This window comes from Pantherophis guttatus, chromosome 3, assembly GCF_059756535.1.
Source record: "Pantherophis guttatus breed Tessera chromosome 3, ASM5975653v1, whole genome shotgun sequence".
Classification (NCBI taxonomy): Eukaryota; Metazoa; Chordata; class Lepidosauria; order Squamata; family Colubridae; genus Pantherophis; species Pantherophis guttatus.
The window spans coordinates 69,637,782-69,650,170 of NC_142065.1; the positions used below are offsets into that span (position 1 = coordinate 69,637,782).

At 39.2% G+C, this 12,389-nt stretch overlaps 1 protein-coding gene across 4 annotated transcripts in view; it reads left to right on the forward strand.

Moving 5' to 3' along the window:
* The window catches only part of DNAJC6 (DnaJ heat shock protein family (Hsp40) member C6), a 64,671-nt gene that overhangs the window by 10,526 nt on the left and 41,756 nt on the right, over positions 1–12,389 (forward strand). For 2 of the 4 annotated variants that reach the window (XM_034433278.3, XM_034433279.3), the window contains exon 1: positions 3,516–3,916. The exons of 1 other annotated variant lie outside the window; for it this stretch is intronic. In XM_034433278.3, the coding sequence (XP_034289169.1) occupies positions 3,646–3,916 (271 nt within the window). In that variant the 5' untranslated portion in view covers positions 3,516–3,645. Of the gene's footprint in view, positions 1–3,515; positions 3,917–12,389 lie in introns of those variants that run through there. One more of the 4 variants, XM_034433281.3, reaches the window with a different exon arrangement.

The following is a 12,389-nucleotide window of genomic DNA, read 5'->3' on the forward strand; positions in this document are numbered from 1 at the left end:
TTATAGCTGTTTGAAAGAGGGAAAAGTCTGTTAGATAGCCAAAATGTTGGCTTCACTCCCATCCGATTTTCATGGGTCTGTTCATCATAAGATGTCTGAAATATGGATTGTTTTTTTTAATGATTCAGAAATGCACATCAAATGCTTCCTATTGTAGTAGTTCTCACATGATTGGAAAGCAGCCTCTTCCAAGTTGGTGCAGTCCACATGTGGGTTACTATTTAGCATGGCTAAGCATGGTATTGAAAGGAGTTATAGCGCAAGACATCTGAAAAACATGAACTTTGGAAAGATTAAAAGAATATGTACAAAAGACCCTTTTTCCTACAAGGATAAGTCACCACACCTTGAACCTTATTGCCTTATGTTTCTATAATTGCCTTATGTTCTTATAATATGAAAATAGTAAGCAGATCCTGTATATGAGTTGAATATAGGAAGACCAAGCCCAGGCTCAGATTATCTTTTTCTGTCTGGATCTGCCACCTGCATTGTAAATACCTGAACGTTGAAGATTGTATGTCCTTTTTAATAATATTTTATTTGTTTCGGTTGCTAAAAATATTGATAGAAACATGGGAAAGGACTGGACTTGAGAGCATTAGCAGCTGGAAATTTGGAAGCACAACTGGAGAGTCTTTTAAAAATTGGAGGCAAAACTACCAGGTGGTGTTTTGTTAAGGTGCACCTTGGATAATTATGTTAACAGCTGAGAGGCAGAAGCAAGTATTGTCTGCGATTGTCAATAATGTGATATAAATGGGTACTGAAATAGAAGATTTGTAGGCTGTAATTTTCAGGGAGCTCAATTCAGATTTTACATCTTGTACTTCAGTAACACCACTAAAGAATCTAATCCAGTCTACTATCTTACTTCGACTGTCCTCCAGGATGACTGATCTGCCATAACATCTCCAACTGGAAGGCTATACTATACTAATCTGATAGAATAGGGTTTTACCCAAGATTTTATACGTGTTTATGAGAACATAAGCTGCAGCATGTCCATTGAATACTGAAATCTAGTTGTTGTGAATTATCATCCCCTATTTAGGGCGCTTTCTAACAAAATGAAATTCAATGGTGAAAAAAGTAAGGCTCTACATTTAGGTAAGAAATCAAAATGCACAGGTAGAGTATATGTGGTACCTTGCTCAATAGTAGTAACTGTGAGAGGGATCTTGGAGTCCTAGTGGACAACTATTTAAATATGAGCCAGCAGTGTGCAGCAGCTGCCAAAAAAGCCAACACACAGTTCTAGGCTGCATAAACAGAGGGATAGAATCAAGATCACATGAAGTGTTAATACCACTTTATAATGCCTTTGTAAGGCCACACTTGGAATACTGCATTCAGTTTTAGTTGCCACGATGTAAAAAAGATGTTGAGGCTCTAAAAAGAGTGCAGAGAAGACAACAAAGATGATTAGGGAACTGGATGCTAAAATATATGAAGAACAGTTGCAGGAACTGGGTATGTCTAGTTTAATGAAAAGGACTAGGGCAGTCAAGCTATTCTCCAAAGCACCTGAGGGTAGGACAAGAAGCAATGAGTGAAAACTAATTAAGGAGAGAAGCAACTTAGACCTAAGGAGAAATTTCCTGACAGTTAGAACAATTAATCAGTGGAACAAGTTGCCTGCAGAAGTTGTGAATGCTCCAACACTGGAAGTTTTTAAGAAGATGTTGGATAACCATTTGTCTGAAGTGGTGTAGGGTTTCCTTCTAAGCGGGGGTGGGGAGTGCGGGTGGGGGCTTGGACTAGAACACCTCCAAGGTACCTTCCAACTCTGTTATTCTATTCTATTCTATTTAAAAATGTCGATATGAACAGGGTTGGATCAAGCAAGGCTAGGAAAAACACTCTAGTTTAGAATGTCCCAGTCTAAAATGCCAGCCAATAATATTTTGGGACTTTTTCTCTTAGAATCTGATGCAGAAACAATGGATTTTTACTATGGATATTTAAATTGTGCCTGCAGCTTGTTTGACTTCTACAGTTGTAAATTCCAATAAAAGCAAAACAAAGCACCTCTGAAGGTTTTCTAAACAAACCAATTTTAATTAAATGTACTCCTAGAATTTCTGACTGCATGAATGGGCAGGATTGGAAATGGATTAGAGATGAATTAGAACTATTATTATCAAATTTATTTTCTGCCCGTCTTGCAATTTGAAGTAACTCTGACCAGTTATAAGATATATAAATTTATACAAATCCTAGGGATATAATTTAAATAAATCCAATTACAATTAGTGAAACAGAAACCATTCCTTGGAAGATGTACTAATTATTAGTATAAAAAGACAGCATATACAGACCTGATGTTATTGCAGTGAGTTTCACTTATACAAATATAGTTCTTCTAGTTACCCAAGCTATCCTATCTTAGTAAAAGTTTGGACCTGCATTCCAGATAGCAGTCTCTTGCATAGACCACTAGCATTTATTGTGTGGATGAAAATGTTGTAACATTTTGAATGATATTAGTATAATTAGCGAAGGTGACTTGTAAAGAAGGCTTCATTAGATACTTTATTGCATATATTCACTGTATCTTCTATGTTTCTGGCTCTGATGATAGTGATAAGGAAAAACTAGATGGCAGAAAGTTGGCCAATTTCCCACTTTTTGTAGGATACAAAGGAAGCTTGGGCTACAAGGAAGGAACAGGGCACCAGGTGAGGTTTTGAGAATTGATTATGTCCTGTCAAATTAGTGTTGATTCTCAGTGTTCACATAGTTTTTCTCCAGGTGGATCTGTCTCCAACTTGGTCCATAGGACTTCCAGTAGTGTACTCATTGATGCTGTAATTGAGTTCAACCAGTTTGTTACTGCTCATCTTCCCTTTCCTTTCACCGTTGGAATTATTATAGATATCAGAGAGCTTGTCCACTAAATAATTTGTGCAAAGTATAATAATTTGGACCTGGTCATGTGTACTTCAAGTGAAAACTCTGGCTTGATTTGTTCAAGAATTCTTTTGTTTGTCTTCTTGGCTATCAGTTGTATCTTCAACACCAAATTTCAAAAGTATAAACAACTCTTTCTACCCCGCTTCTTCAAAGTCCAAGTAATGCTTCCTTAGAGAGTGTCACAGGGAAAAACAACCACCATTGCCTGCTTGATTCAGATCTTGGGATAGATTCTTATCCACTTCCTGCCTGGGCCCGCTGCCTTTCTTTTAACCTTGGAATGTTGAATGCCTTGAATCGGGATGAAGATGATCTGCAGGGGGCCATGCCGCTTTGCCTACTGCTTGATCTCTCTCCTTTCTAGGTCTCTAGAAGTAGCGGGATGGTATGGAAGCCAAGCGGTAGAGAAACGTGCGCAGGCACGCTGGAGGCCTTCTTACATTGCTTCCGGGCATCGCTTCCTGAAAGCAGTAGGCATTAGAGACTAAAGGGTCGGACTTCAATGTCTGTAGCAGGAGGCAAGGTGTGCCTCCCAAGGCTGCTCCAATAGCTGCCAGGCAGAGGCGGGGACGGGAGACAAGAGGCGGGGAGGTCGCTTGCCTCCACCGCCTGCGCTCACACCCAGCCAGCCAGCAAGTAAGGCCCTGTTGGGGCTGCAGCCCCGCTCTGGGTGTGTGGCTGCTTCCGCCTCTAGGGGAAGGTGAGCTGTTTGCGATTCTCCCGCCTTTTATGCCCGCGGTGACACTCTCTCTGTCTGACTCGCCCATGAGTCTCCTCGGGAGCTACCGGAAAAAGACCAACAATGATGGCTATGAATCTTTGCAGCTGGTGGACAGCAACGGTGACTTCTGCAGCAGCCGGGAGCGAACCGGTGGCGGCGGAGGCGGCGGCGGCAACCTCGGCAAACAAGGGGTGATCCCCGCGGTGGTAGCAGCAGCCAGGAGCCCAGCGCGACAGCATCAGCATCAGCCGCTCGACTGCAGCACCATGGACAGCTCAGGTACAGAGCAGGTTGACTGCCTCTACGCGGGGAAGAGAGAGGGTGGGAGAGAGGGAAGTGGGGTAGAGATGTACTTAGGGCCCAACCTTCCGGGCGAGGACGGTGTTGGTGGAGGGGTTGGAGCGGACCTTGGCCGGGCCAGTCTACCCTTTCTAAGGCGAGGGCCTGCCTACTAAAACCGTACAGAGCTTTTAAGTGCAGTTAATGAAGAAACCGGTCCCTTCTTGTCACGCTGTTCCGTTAAGTGCAAGGGGGGTGGGGGAAGAGGACGGGCGGGGCGCAAAGGAACCGCGCCGATGAGTGTATTGTTCTCGGGCTGCGTGTGTGCTTGTGAATAAGTGGGTGGGTAGGAGAGAGCGAGGGAGATGCAGAGAAGACTGCTTCGGGCTATTTTGCTAGTGTGCCTTGGTGTGAGACCAAAACTATTAGCAATGACCTCTTCAGGGAAACCCTGGAAAGGAGCCAATGTATATTTTCAAAAGTACTTGGTTTTTGCCACTAAATCTTCTGCTTAAAAAGAGGTTTTTGTTTCATTGATATTTATTGAAAGAAAAAGAAAGAAAGTGAATGTCTGCACTGGGAAACTATCTGTATATAAAGCTGATGCTGCTTATGCTATCTTGAAAATAAGGGCCATTTATTTGACTATTAGACTCAACCCTAATAAAAAGCAAGGGTTTTTGTTGTTGTTATATTTAAAAGCTAACTGGCAGCCCCAGTTTTTAGTTTAATATAGACTGGGTGAAGCTTAAAACCCAAGCAGCATGTTACTTTAAAAAAAAAAAATCCATCAAGTGACACACCTTTTTTTCCTCACTGCAAAAACGGAAAGGCGTATCTGTCTTTATGGGAAATGGTGATAGTTAGACGTATAAAAAGGTGCTGCATATTAACATCTTTTATCTGTTTTAAAATCTCAGTTGGATGGTTTATAGAATTAGTCATAAACTAGTCACTGTGATGTCCAACCTCTGATCAACCTGGATTGCTGATCGATTGCATCAATAACCTGGTAGTTATTGATGGATTATCTGCTGTGTTCTAAAATTGGTTGGGGGGCATGTTTCGTTAAATGACATGATTTATTCAATGCCACGAAAGCTAATACTATAGAAATGTATTCATAGTTCTGTTTTATTTCTGATGAAGCCTTCCTTTTTCCTGACTAGAGAACATTTTTTGATGCATAAGCATTCTCCATCAAATGATGTGCTGCTGCTACATTAAGGGGAAAAAAGAGTGTCTTGGGGAGTTGAACCTCAAAGTTATCCTGTTAGACTGAGAAATTTGTAGTATTCAGTTATTTTGACATAGTGCCCAATCTTGTTGAGCGGTTAGGGGTATGTGTGTGTGAGAGAGGGAGACAGGCTTTTTCCAAATTCTGAAACAGTAGGATGTTGAATGAATTGCTTCATAAAACCACTCTTCCCTGGATCAGTTTCAAACTGAGTGAGAAAGAAATAGTACTGCTTTTCAAAATTTTGGCAACAAATATAAGGTTATTTCTTGATGAGCTGAGAAAATGCTACAAAGTTACAAGGAAAGCCAAATCTCATGTTCTATGTATAGTGTTTTAAAGGATTTGATATTAACTTTTATTTATATTGAAATAACTGTGTGATCTACAATAGTTACATTGAGTTTACTTTTGTAGAGGAAAGGGGTATTCCGTCACCTGCTAATCATGATTTAAATGTATCTTTGCTTGCTAACAATTAAGCATTACCTTCTCTTTGAAGTTTTATTTCCTTCCTCTTCGTTTGATTTGAAAAAATAGTGACAAACTAGACTTTGCAAATTCAGCAATTATGCAGACTCCACTAGTTTCAGATCTTGGATTGATCTGCTACTTCAAGAAGGAATAAGATTAAAATATTTTTTAAAAAATCAAATTTTTACTTTGAAATGTATAGATTTTTGCTGCTTTTCAGATTTTCAATTTCAAATTGAAAACATTGATTGAAATTTTGAATAGCAAAATGCTGTTTTGCAGTTAATAGAGTAAATGTGTGGACAACATGGACAGTGATATATCTGTACTTATTTATTTATTTATTGGTTCGATTTATATGCTGCCCTTTTCCGGAGTCTCAGGGCGGCTTACAATGCGTTAAGCAATAGCCTTCATACTTTTGTATATACCTGCTTAGTAGGGCTTTCGCTCCCCCCCCAAGCGGTGTTCTTTTTTTATACAAAGTCAGCTTATTGCCCCCACAAACCGGGTCCTCATTTTACCTACCTCAAAAGGATGGAAGGCTGAGTCAACCTTGAGCCTGGTGAGATTTGCAGTAATCGCAGGCAGCTGGTGTTATTTAACAGTGCTTTAGTCTGCTGTGCCACCAAGGCTCTCTTATTTTCATTTGTCTGTGTCTGTTGTTATGATTCTTGATTTAAAGCTTTCCATGAAAAGGATAAAAATTATCTAATGGGTTTTAATATTCTTACTGGATCTTGTTATCTTTGATTTCTTTGAAAATCCAGAGTTGCTGACTTCAACTCTTATCAGAGTTAACAATAATATATCCAGGGGAATTGTTGTTTATCAACATCTGGAAGGTGACAGGTTCCTAAGGATACAGAAGATGATTATCTAAGAACTGTGATAATTATTTTAAGCAAACAGTCCTCAAATACTGATCCATAGGTTTTTTTTTAATTGATAAAAGTTAAATAGCTTCATTTAAATCCATTTGCAAATATTTTATAAATTAAAAAACCTCCAACAGTGTGTAATTTTGAATGAATTTCTTAAAACTATTAAGGGAAGTATTCCCGGATGTTTACACATTTGGGGAGATTCTAGTTTTAGTCATTTTGGCAATATTGGAAGTCATGATTTTGTCTACTTTGGATCATTTCCTTCCCTGGAACTTCAGGAATAAGAACATCCATTGGATGTTAGCTTTCACATCCTCATTAATACATAATTAGGTGTGGGTCGGTGTGCATGTGCACACCTTTGAGTCAGTGTTGACTCTTAGTGACTGCCTGTTCTGCCCCAGCTACGGACCCCAAAGAAAACAGCACACACAAAGTTTGTACAAAACTTAAATTTACTAAAATAACTCAGTCTTTTCCAAACAAATAAACTTCCTTAACAGCCTACAAGAAAACAAAGATAAAGGAATCACAATCTTACTGAGGTTGGCAGAAAGCCCAGAAGCAATTCACAGAGATCCAGTCGTGAAGGAGAATGAACTTAAGTTGTTCCCTACAACTTGCTTCAGTCAGCGTTCCTCCTTAAATAGGCTAAGGGAGTGGCCAATTAGCCCCAAGCCTTACTCTCGAGGAGACCTCCTCCTGAGGAGCCACTCCTGCCTTTTGGCAGCTCTGCGCGCCCATGCATCGAGAAGGGGCTCCTCCTCTTTGTCTCTTCACTTAAAGGAGCTTCTGGAGGTTCTGAAGGTCCTGGCTGAATCCTTGCCTCTGGCACCACATCTTTCTCCAACCTCCTCATTGTCTGACTCGGGTGCCAGCTGCACAGGCTGCTGGCGCAACACCACACCAACCTCCTCGCTGTCAGAAACAGCTACAATCCGCACAGGCCGCTGATGGGCCACAACACTGCTTGAACAAGTCCAAGAAGTTTCCTTGACAGGTTTCTGGAAGTGGTTTGCCATTGACTGCTTCCTAGGGCTAAGAGGCAAGAGCAGAACTCATATCTCCCTGTTTCTAGCTCAGTGCCTTTAACCATTACACCATGTAGGTTCTCTGGCCATCTGTATAATGATAAAGAAGAATCCTCTGTTAGAGTGGGCAATCTTTGGTGGCCAAGGATGCCATATTAGGAAGAGGCAAGGGTTGCAGATTGGGTGGAGTGACCTCACATGTGTTGGTGAGATGGAGTTGAGAAAGAATTGAGATTTTTTATTTTTAATTAAGGTAGTTCTTGACTTACAATCACAACTGAGCCCAAAATTTCTGTTGCTAAGAAGTTGTTAAGTGAGTTGCACCCTATTTTATGACCATTCTTGCCACAGTTGTTAAGTGTATCACTGCAGCTGTTAAGTGAATCATTCAGTCGTTAAGTAAATTTGGCTTCCCCCATTGACTTTGCTTGTCGGAAGCCAGCTGGGAAGGTTACAAATGGTGATCACATGACCCCAGGACAGTGCAACTGTCATAAATACATGCCAGTTGCCAAGTGTTTGAATTTTGATCACCTGACTGTGGGGATGCTACAATGGTTGTAAGTTTGAAAAACCGACATAAGTCACTTTTTTCACTGCCTTTGTAACTTTGAACTGTCACTAAACAAATGGTTGTAAGTGGAGGATTCACCAAAGTATACCAAAGTATCAAACTGTTCATAATGTCAGAATAGCAAGAATACGCTACAGTATTTTTGCAATCAAGGGTAGAGGCACTTCCCAGGGCTGCACAGAAGCCTCAAGGCATGAGGTCCAGCCTTGCTTACTCTAGCTGTTCAATTGGTAGGAATACCAAGGGAATGAATGTTTGCTTTTGCATTTGCCTCCCTGAATGTTTTCTATGTGAATTCTATTGTTGGTAGTATTCCAAAATAGTCATAGTGAATATGCAGAATAATAAAAAGATGTTAATGGTATGAAAGTTAGCAATTTTTATTTAAAAATAGAAGCCTAGTACTGCATGTAGTAAGTATTCTTCAGCTCAAATTGCTGGAGTTTTTCAGAGGTAGCTTGTGTATCACTTGGGTATTCCTGCATTCATTATGCATGAATTCAATCCCCATGCTTCCAAAATTAATGTCTATGATAACAACAACTGCAAAACCATTTTCCAATTCTCAAGACTTATGTAAAAGCTATTACAGATTTCAGTAACATTCACACTTAATAAATATGATGACTCAGAAGCATTTCTAAGACTGTAAATTGTTCCTCATTCAAGCTTTCGTCATTGTAAGATTTATCACTTGAGAAGTCAGATGAGGATGCTTTCACTTTTTAAAATTATTTCCATTTATTTAGCTCCATTCTCATTTTAGAGATGTCTGTACTGAGCTATTCTATAGAGTTTATAGCCACTGCAATTCCAGCACTAGTACCTAATATATACACTATTAATCTTTCATTTTATGATGAAGGCACACATTTCCAATCACTCTTTTATTATATCTAATAACATGTTTTTTGCAAACTGAAGGCAACACAGAAATAATTCAGTTGTATAAGCTAGGTATCCTCTTACATACTGAAGTGCTTATTTCATTTTAGGCATGAAAACTGAATATTTCCACTGATAGCAGTGATGCAGTTCTAATGCATATTGACAAAACGCTTTATAGAATTGTTCCTTGGGAAAATCAATTTAGTATACTGATTACATGAGATCCTCATATATTGGATTAAATGAACCTATTCTGATTTTGTTGCTCTTCAAATACGTTGGATTGTGTGCCATGAAAGTGATGTCACCTCTTAGCATCACATAGCACACTTAGCACATCTTTCCCCAACTTTTTAGGATTTCCCCTGGTGCATCCATTGCATCATTGTAACTGAGTCAATCCATCTTGTCTTCTTCTCTGTCTTTCCACCTTTCCCAGCAAATATGGAAAAGAGATTTGGAAATTAGACAAATTAGATTAAAAATGTATTGAGAAACTTACTAGCATATAAGATCCACTGTATTTACTATTTTAGGATTGTCCTTTTTATGGGGGAGGAAGACATATAATGTCTTCATAATAATTGCTTTATTTTCAGGTATAAGTTATATGGTAGCAATTGTCAGCTAACAGCTCATCAATAGGTGTGTGACTTATAGTCCAACATAGTTGAAGGATACTGGGTTGGAATAAGCTGAGTTAGACCAGTGTTTCAGGATTTTTCAGAACAAGGAGTTCTGATACTAAAAGTGTATTTTAGCTAAATCATAAACCCAGATCCTTGACTCTCCTAAAGTAAACTGCTTCTAAACTCAGTTCTTAAGTCTTTTTCAGTTTGCACCCAATTTCCAAATTCTGCTGTGAATTACATTTTGAAATCCAGACAGAGGATTTTACATTTCTTTTTATTCTTGAAATTGTGAAGACAACCTGTTCATTGTAAGGATTCAGTGAGCTGAAATACTTTGAATGGTCTAGGATATTTTTAAAAAGTCCTGGCCCTGGAAAAAGTCTTAGTTTGAAGCATGTCATTGGAAAGAACCAGTACTGAGAGAATATTAAGAGAACTGTGGTGGTGTAGTAGTTAGAATGCAGCATTGCAAGTTAATTCTGCCAACTGCCAGCAGTTTGATTCTCACCAGCTAAAGGTTGACTCAGCCTTCCATCCTTCTGAGGTCAGTAAAATGAGGACTCAGATTGTTGGGGGTAATATGCTGATTCCAGTAGTGGGTTGCAAATCCCATCGCTACCTTTTGCTTGTGGGCACTTGTGCACGCGTGTGACGCTTCTGCGCATGCGCAGAAGTGTCCGGGCGGGTGGACAGAGCCTCCTGCCGCCCTACAGGTTTGCCTGATCCGGGGCGAACTGGTAGCAACCCACCACTGGCTGACTCTGTAAACTGCTTGGAGTGGGCTGTAAAGCACCGTGAAGTGATATATAAGTCTAACTGCTATTGCTATTGTTATTGAAAAGCTTCCCAAACAGTCTTATTTTTGAAAGTGAATATAGAAAACATGGAAGAAGTGGCTGCTTTTAATGTTCAACAAATTCTCACAGGAGCAAGCTCTTTTTAGCTCCTCTCATGAAACAAACCCTTAGTCTATGAATTATGAACAATGCATCATATTAAACCAAACAGGTGGAATTTCAGCATTGCCTACATTTTAAATATTTTCCAGAAATATTAAGGTTACTCAAAATAGCTTCAGATCAGGAAAATTACCAGGTGTTGGTATATTTAGAAAATATTAGACTGAAGAACTAATGTTGACTAACTGAAATAGCTTTCAGTATACTAAGGTGCATTAACTTTTCTTAAAAGGCCATTTTTAGAAGTTAAAATCTCTTATGTCATAGTAATTGTTTACTATGTTTACAGAAACTGAGAGATATCTCCATATCTGTGAAAACAAAAAGGAATCTCTTAGACACTATCTCGTCTGTTCTCTTGGACAATTTGAAATGAGAAAAGTCCATTTCTAAAGTCTCTTTGTTTCTGGAGCTGAATAACATTGTCAGCTCATTCACATAGTTTTGGTCGTAGCAGCATTCTCATTTAGGTTCATATCACCCTTGAGTGTGTTTTATATTATGGCAATTTACATAGCATTTTTAAGCACAAAGCATGTCAGGTTTTTCTCAAAGTTGCTATTTTGAACATGTGTTTAAGGAAAATGCAATTGTCCATTTTGAGAAAGCATAAAGGAGAGTTAAATGAGAGCAATGTTTGAGGAAAAAGTTAGTGAAAGGTTAGTGAAATGCAGAATTAAAATAATCAGCACGATCGTTAATCTTTCTATTTTTTCCCCCTCTGATTAATTTTTCTAGTAAGTTGAAACAATAAAATATTTCTGTTTCTAAACCTCTTAAATATTCATCAATGTTATAATAAACATTGTTTTATTTTAATTTTACAGTTTTTACTCCTATGGTTTTTTTTCTGCTTCATTTTTATCTTTGTGGGCCATGGACAGTTTTATAATAGGAGCAGCATAGGAATTATATAAAATAAGTGAATGAATAAATAAGTTAGATAGTAATTTGCCATTGCAACTATTATAATTCTCTGGAAGAAAGTTGCCATACAATTTTTCATGAAAAAGCTTTGTTCTCTTTTGTAATGAATGCCCAAATTCAAAGAAGCATACTCACTTGGATATTTGGATATCTTTTTCTTCTTTAGATGGGATAAGGATAAAGCTGCAGTAAGTCTCTAGTTCCACCAGAATGAATGGCAAACTCTTGTACAGACAAACAACAACAAAATGAATATTTGGGAAGTGTTTTAAGAATTGGAGTTGACAACTGCAACTCCGTATTGTATTATAGGAAGTTAGCACCCACCCCTCTCCTAGAAGAATGAAATATTTTAGGAAATATTAAAAAGGCAGAATATATTTCCCTGGATGAGAAATGGAGAAACATGTTTTAAAGACAAAGCAGCTCCTACTTTCCTGCCCCCCCCACTTTTGTCAATGGACCAGAGGCAGAAACCCAATCCCCCACCCCCTTTGTCAATGGACCATCATCTGCAACACAATAGGACCCATTTAGCAACAGAAACTCCCCACATGGCACCTGGGGAGATTACATCAGCCAACAAGGCTAGCTAAGACCCACACCCCCTGGGAGTCTGACAATCAATCAGGATACTCTTCCTGTGCCCCAGGAAGTTCAAAGCCAGAGACGGTATAAAACCCAGGGACTCTCAGCATCTCTGCCCTTTTCTGCTCAGGAACTCAAGCCATATGATTCTGCTCAGGAACTCAAGACATGTGATTCCTGTCCACCATTAAACCATCTTTCCAAGCAGTTTCCATGTTTCCAGTGTCTTTTCCCCACTTGGAACTGAACCCAGAAGGATATTTCTTCCAACAGTAT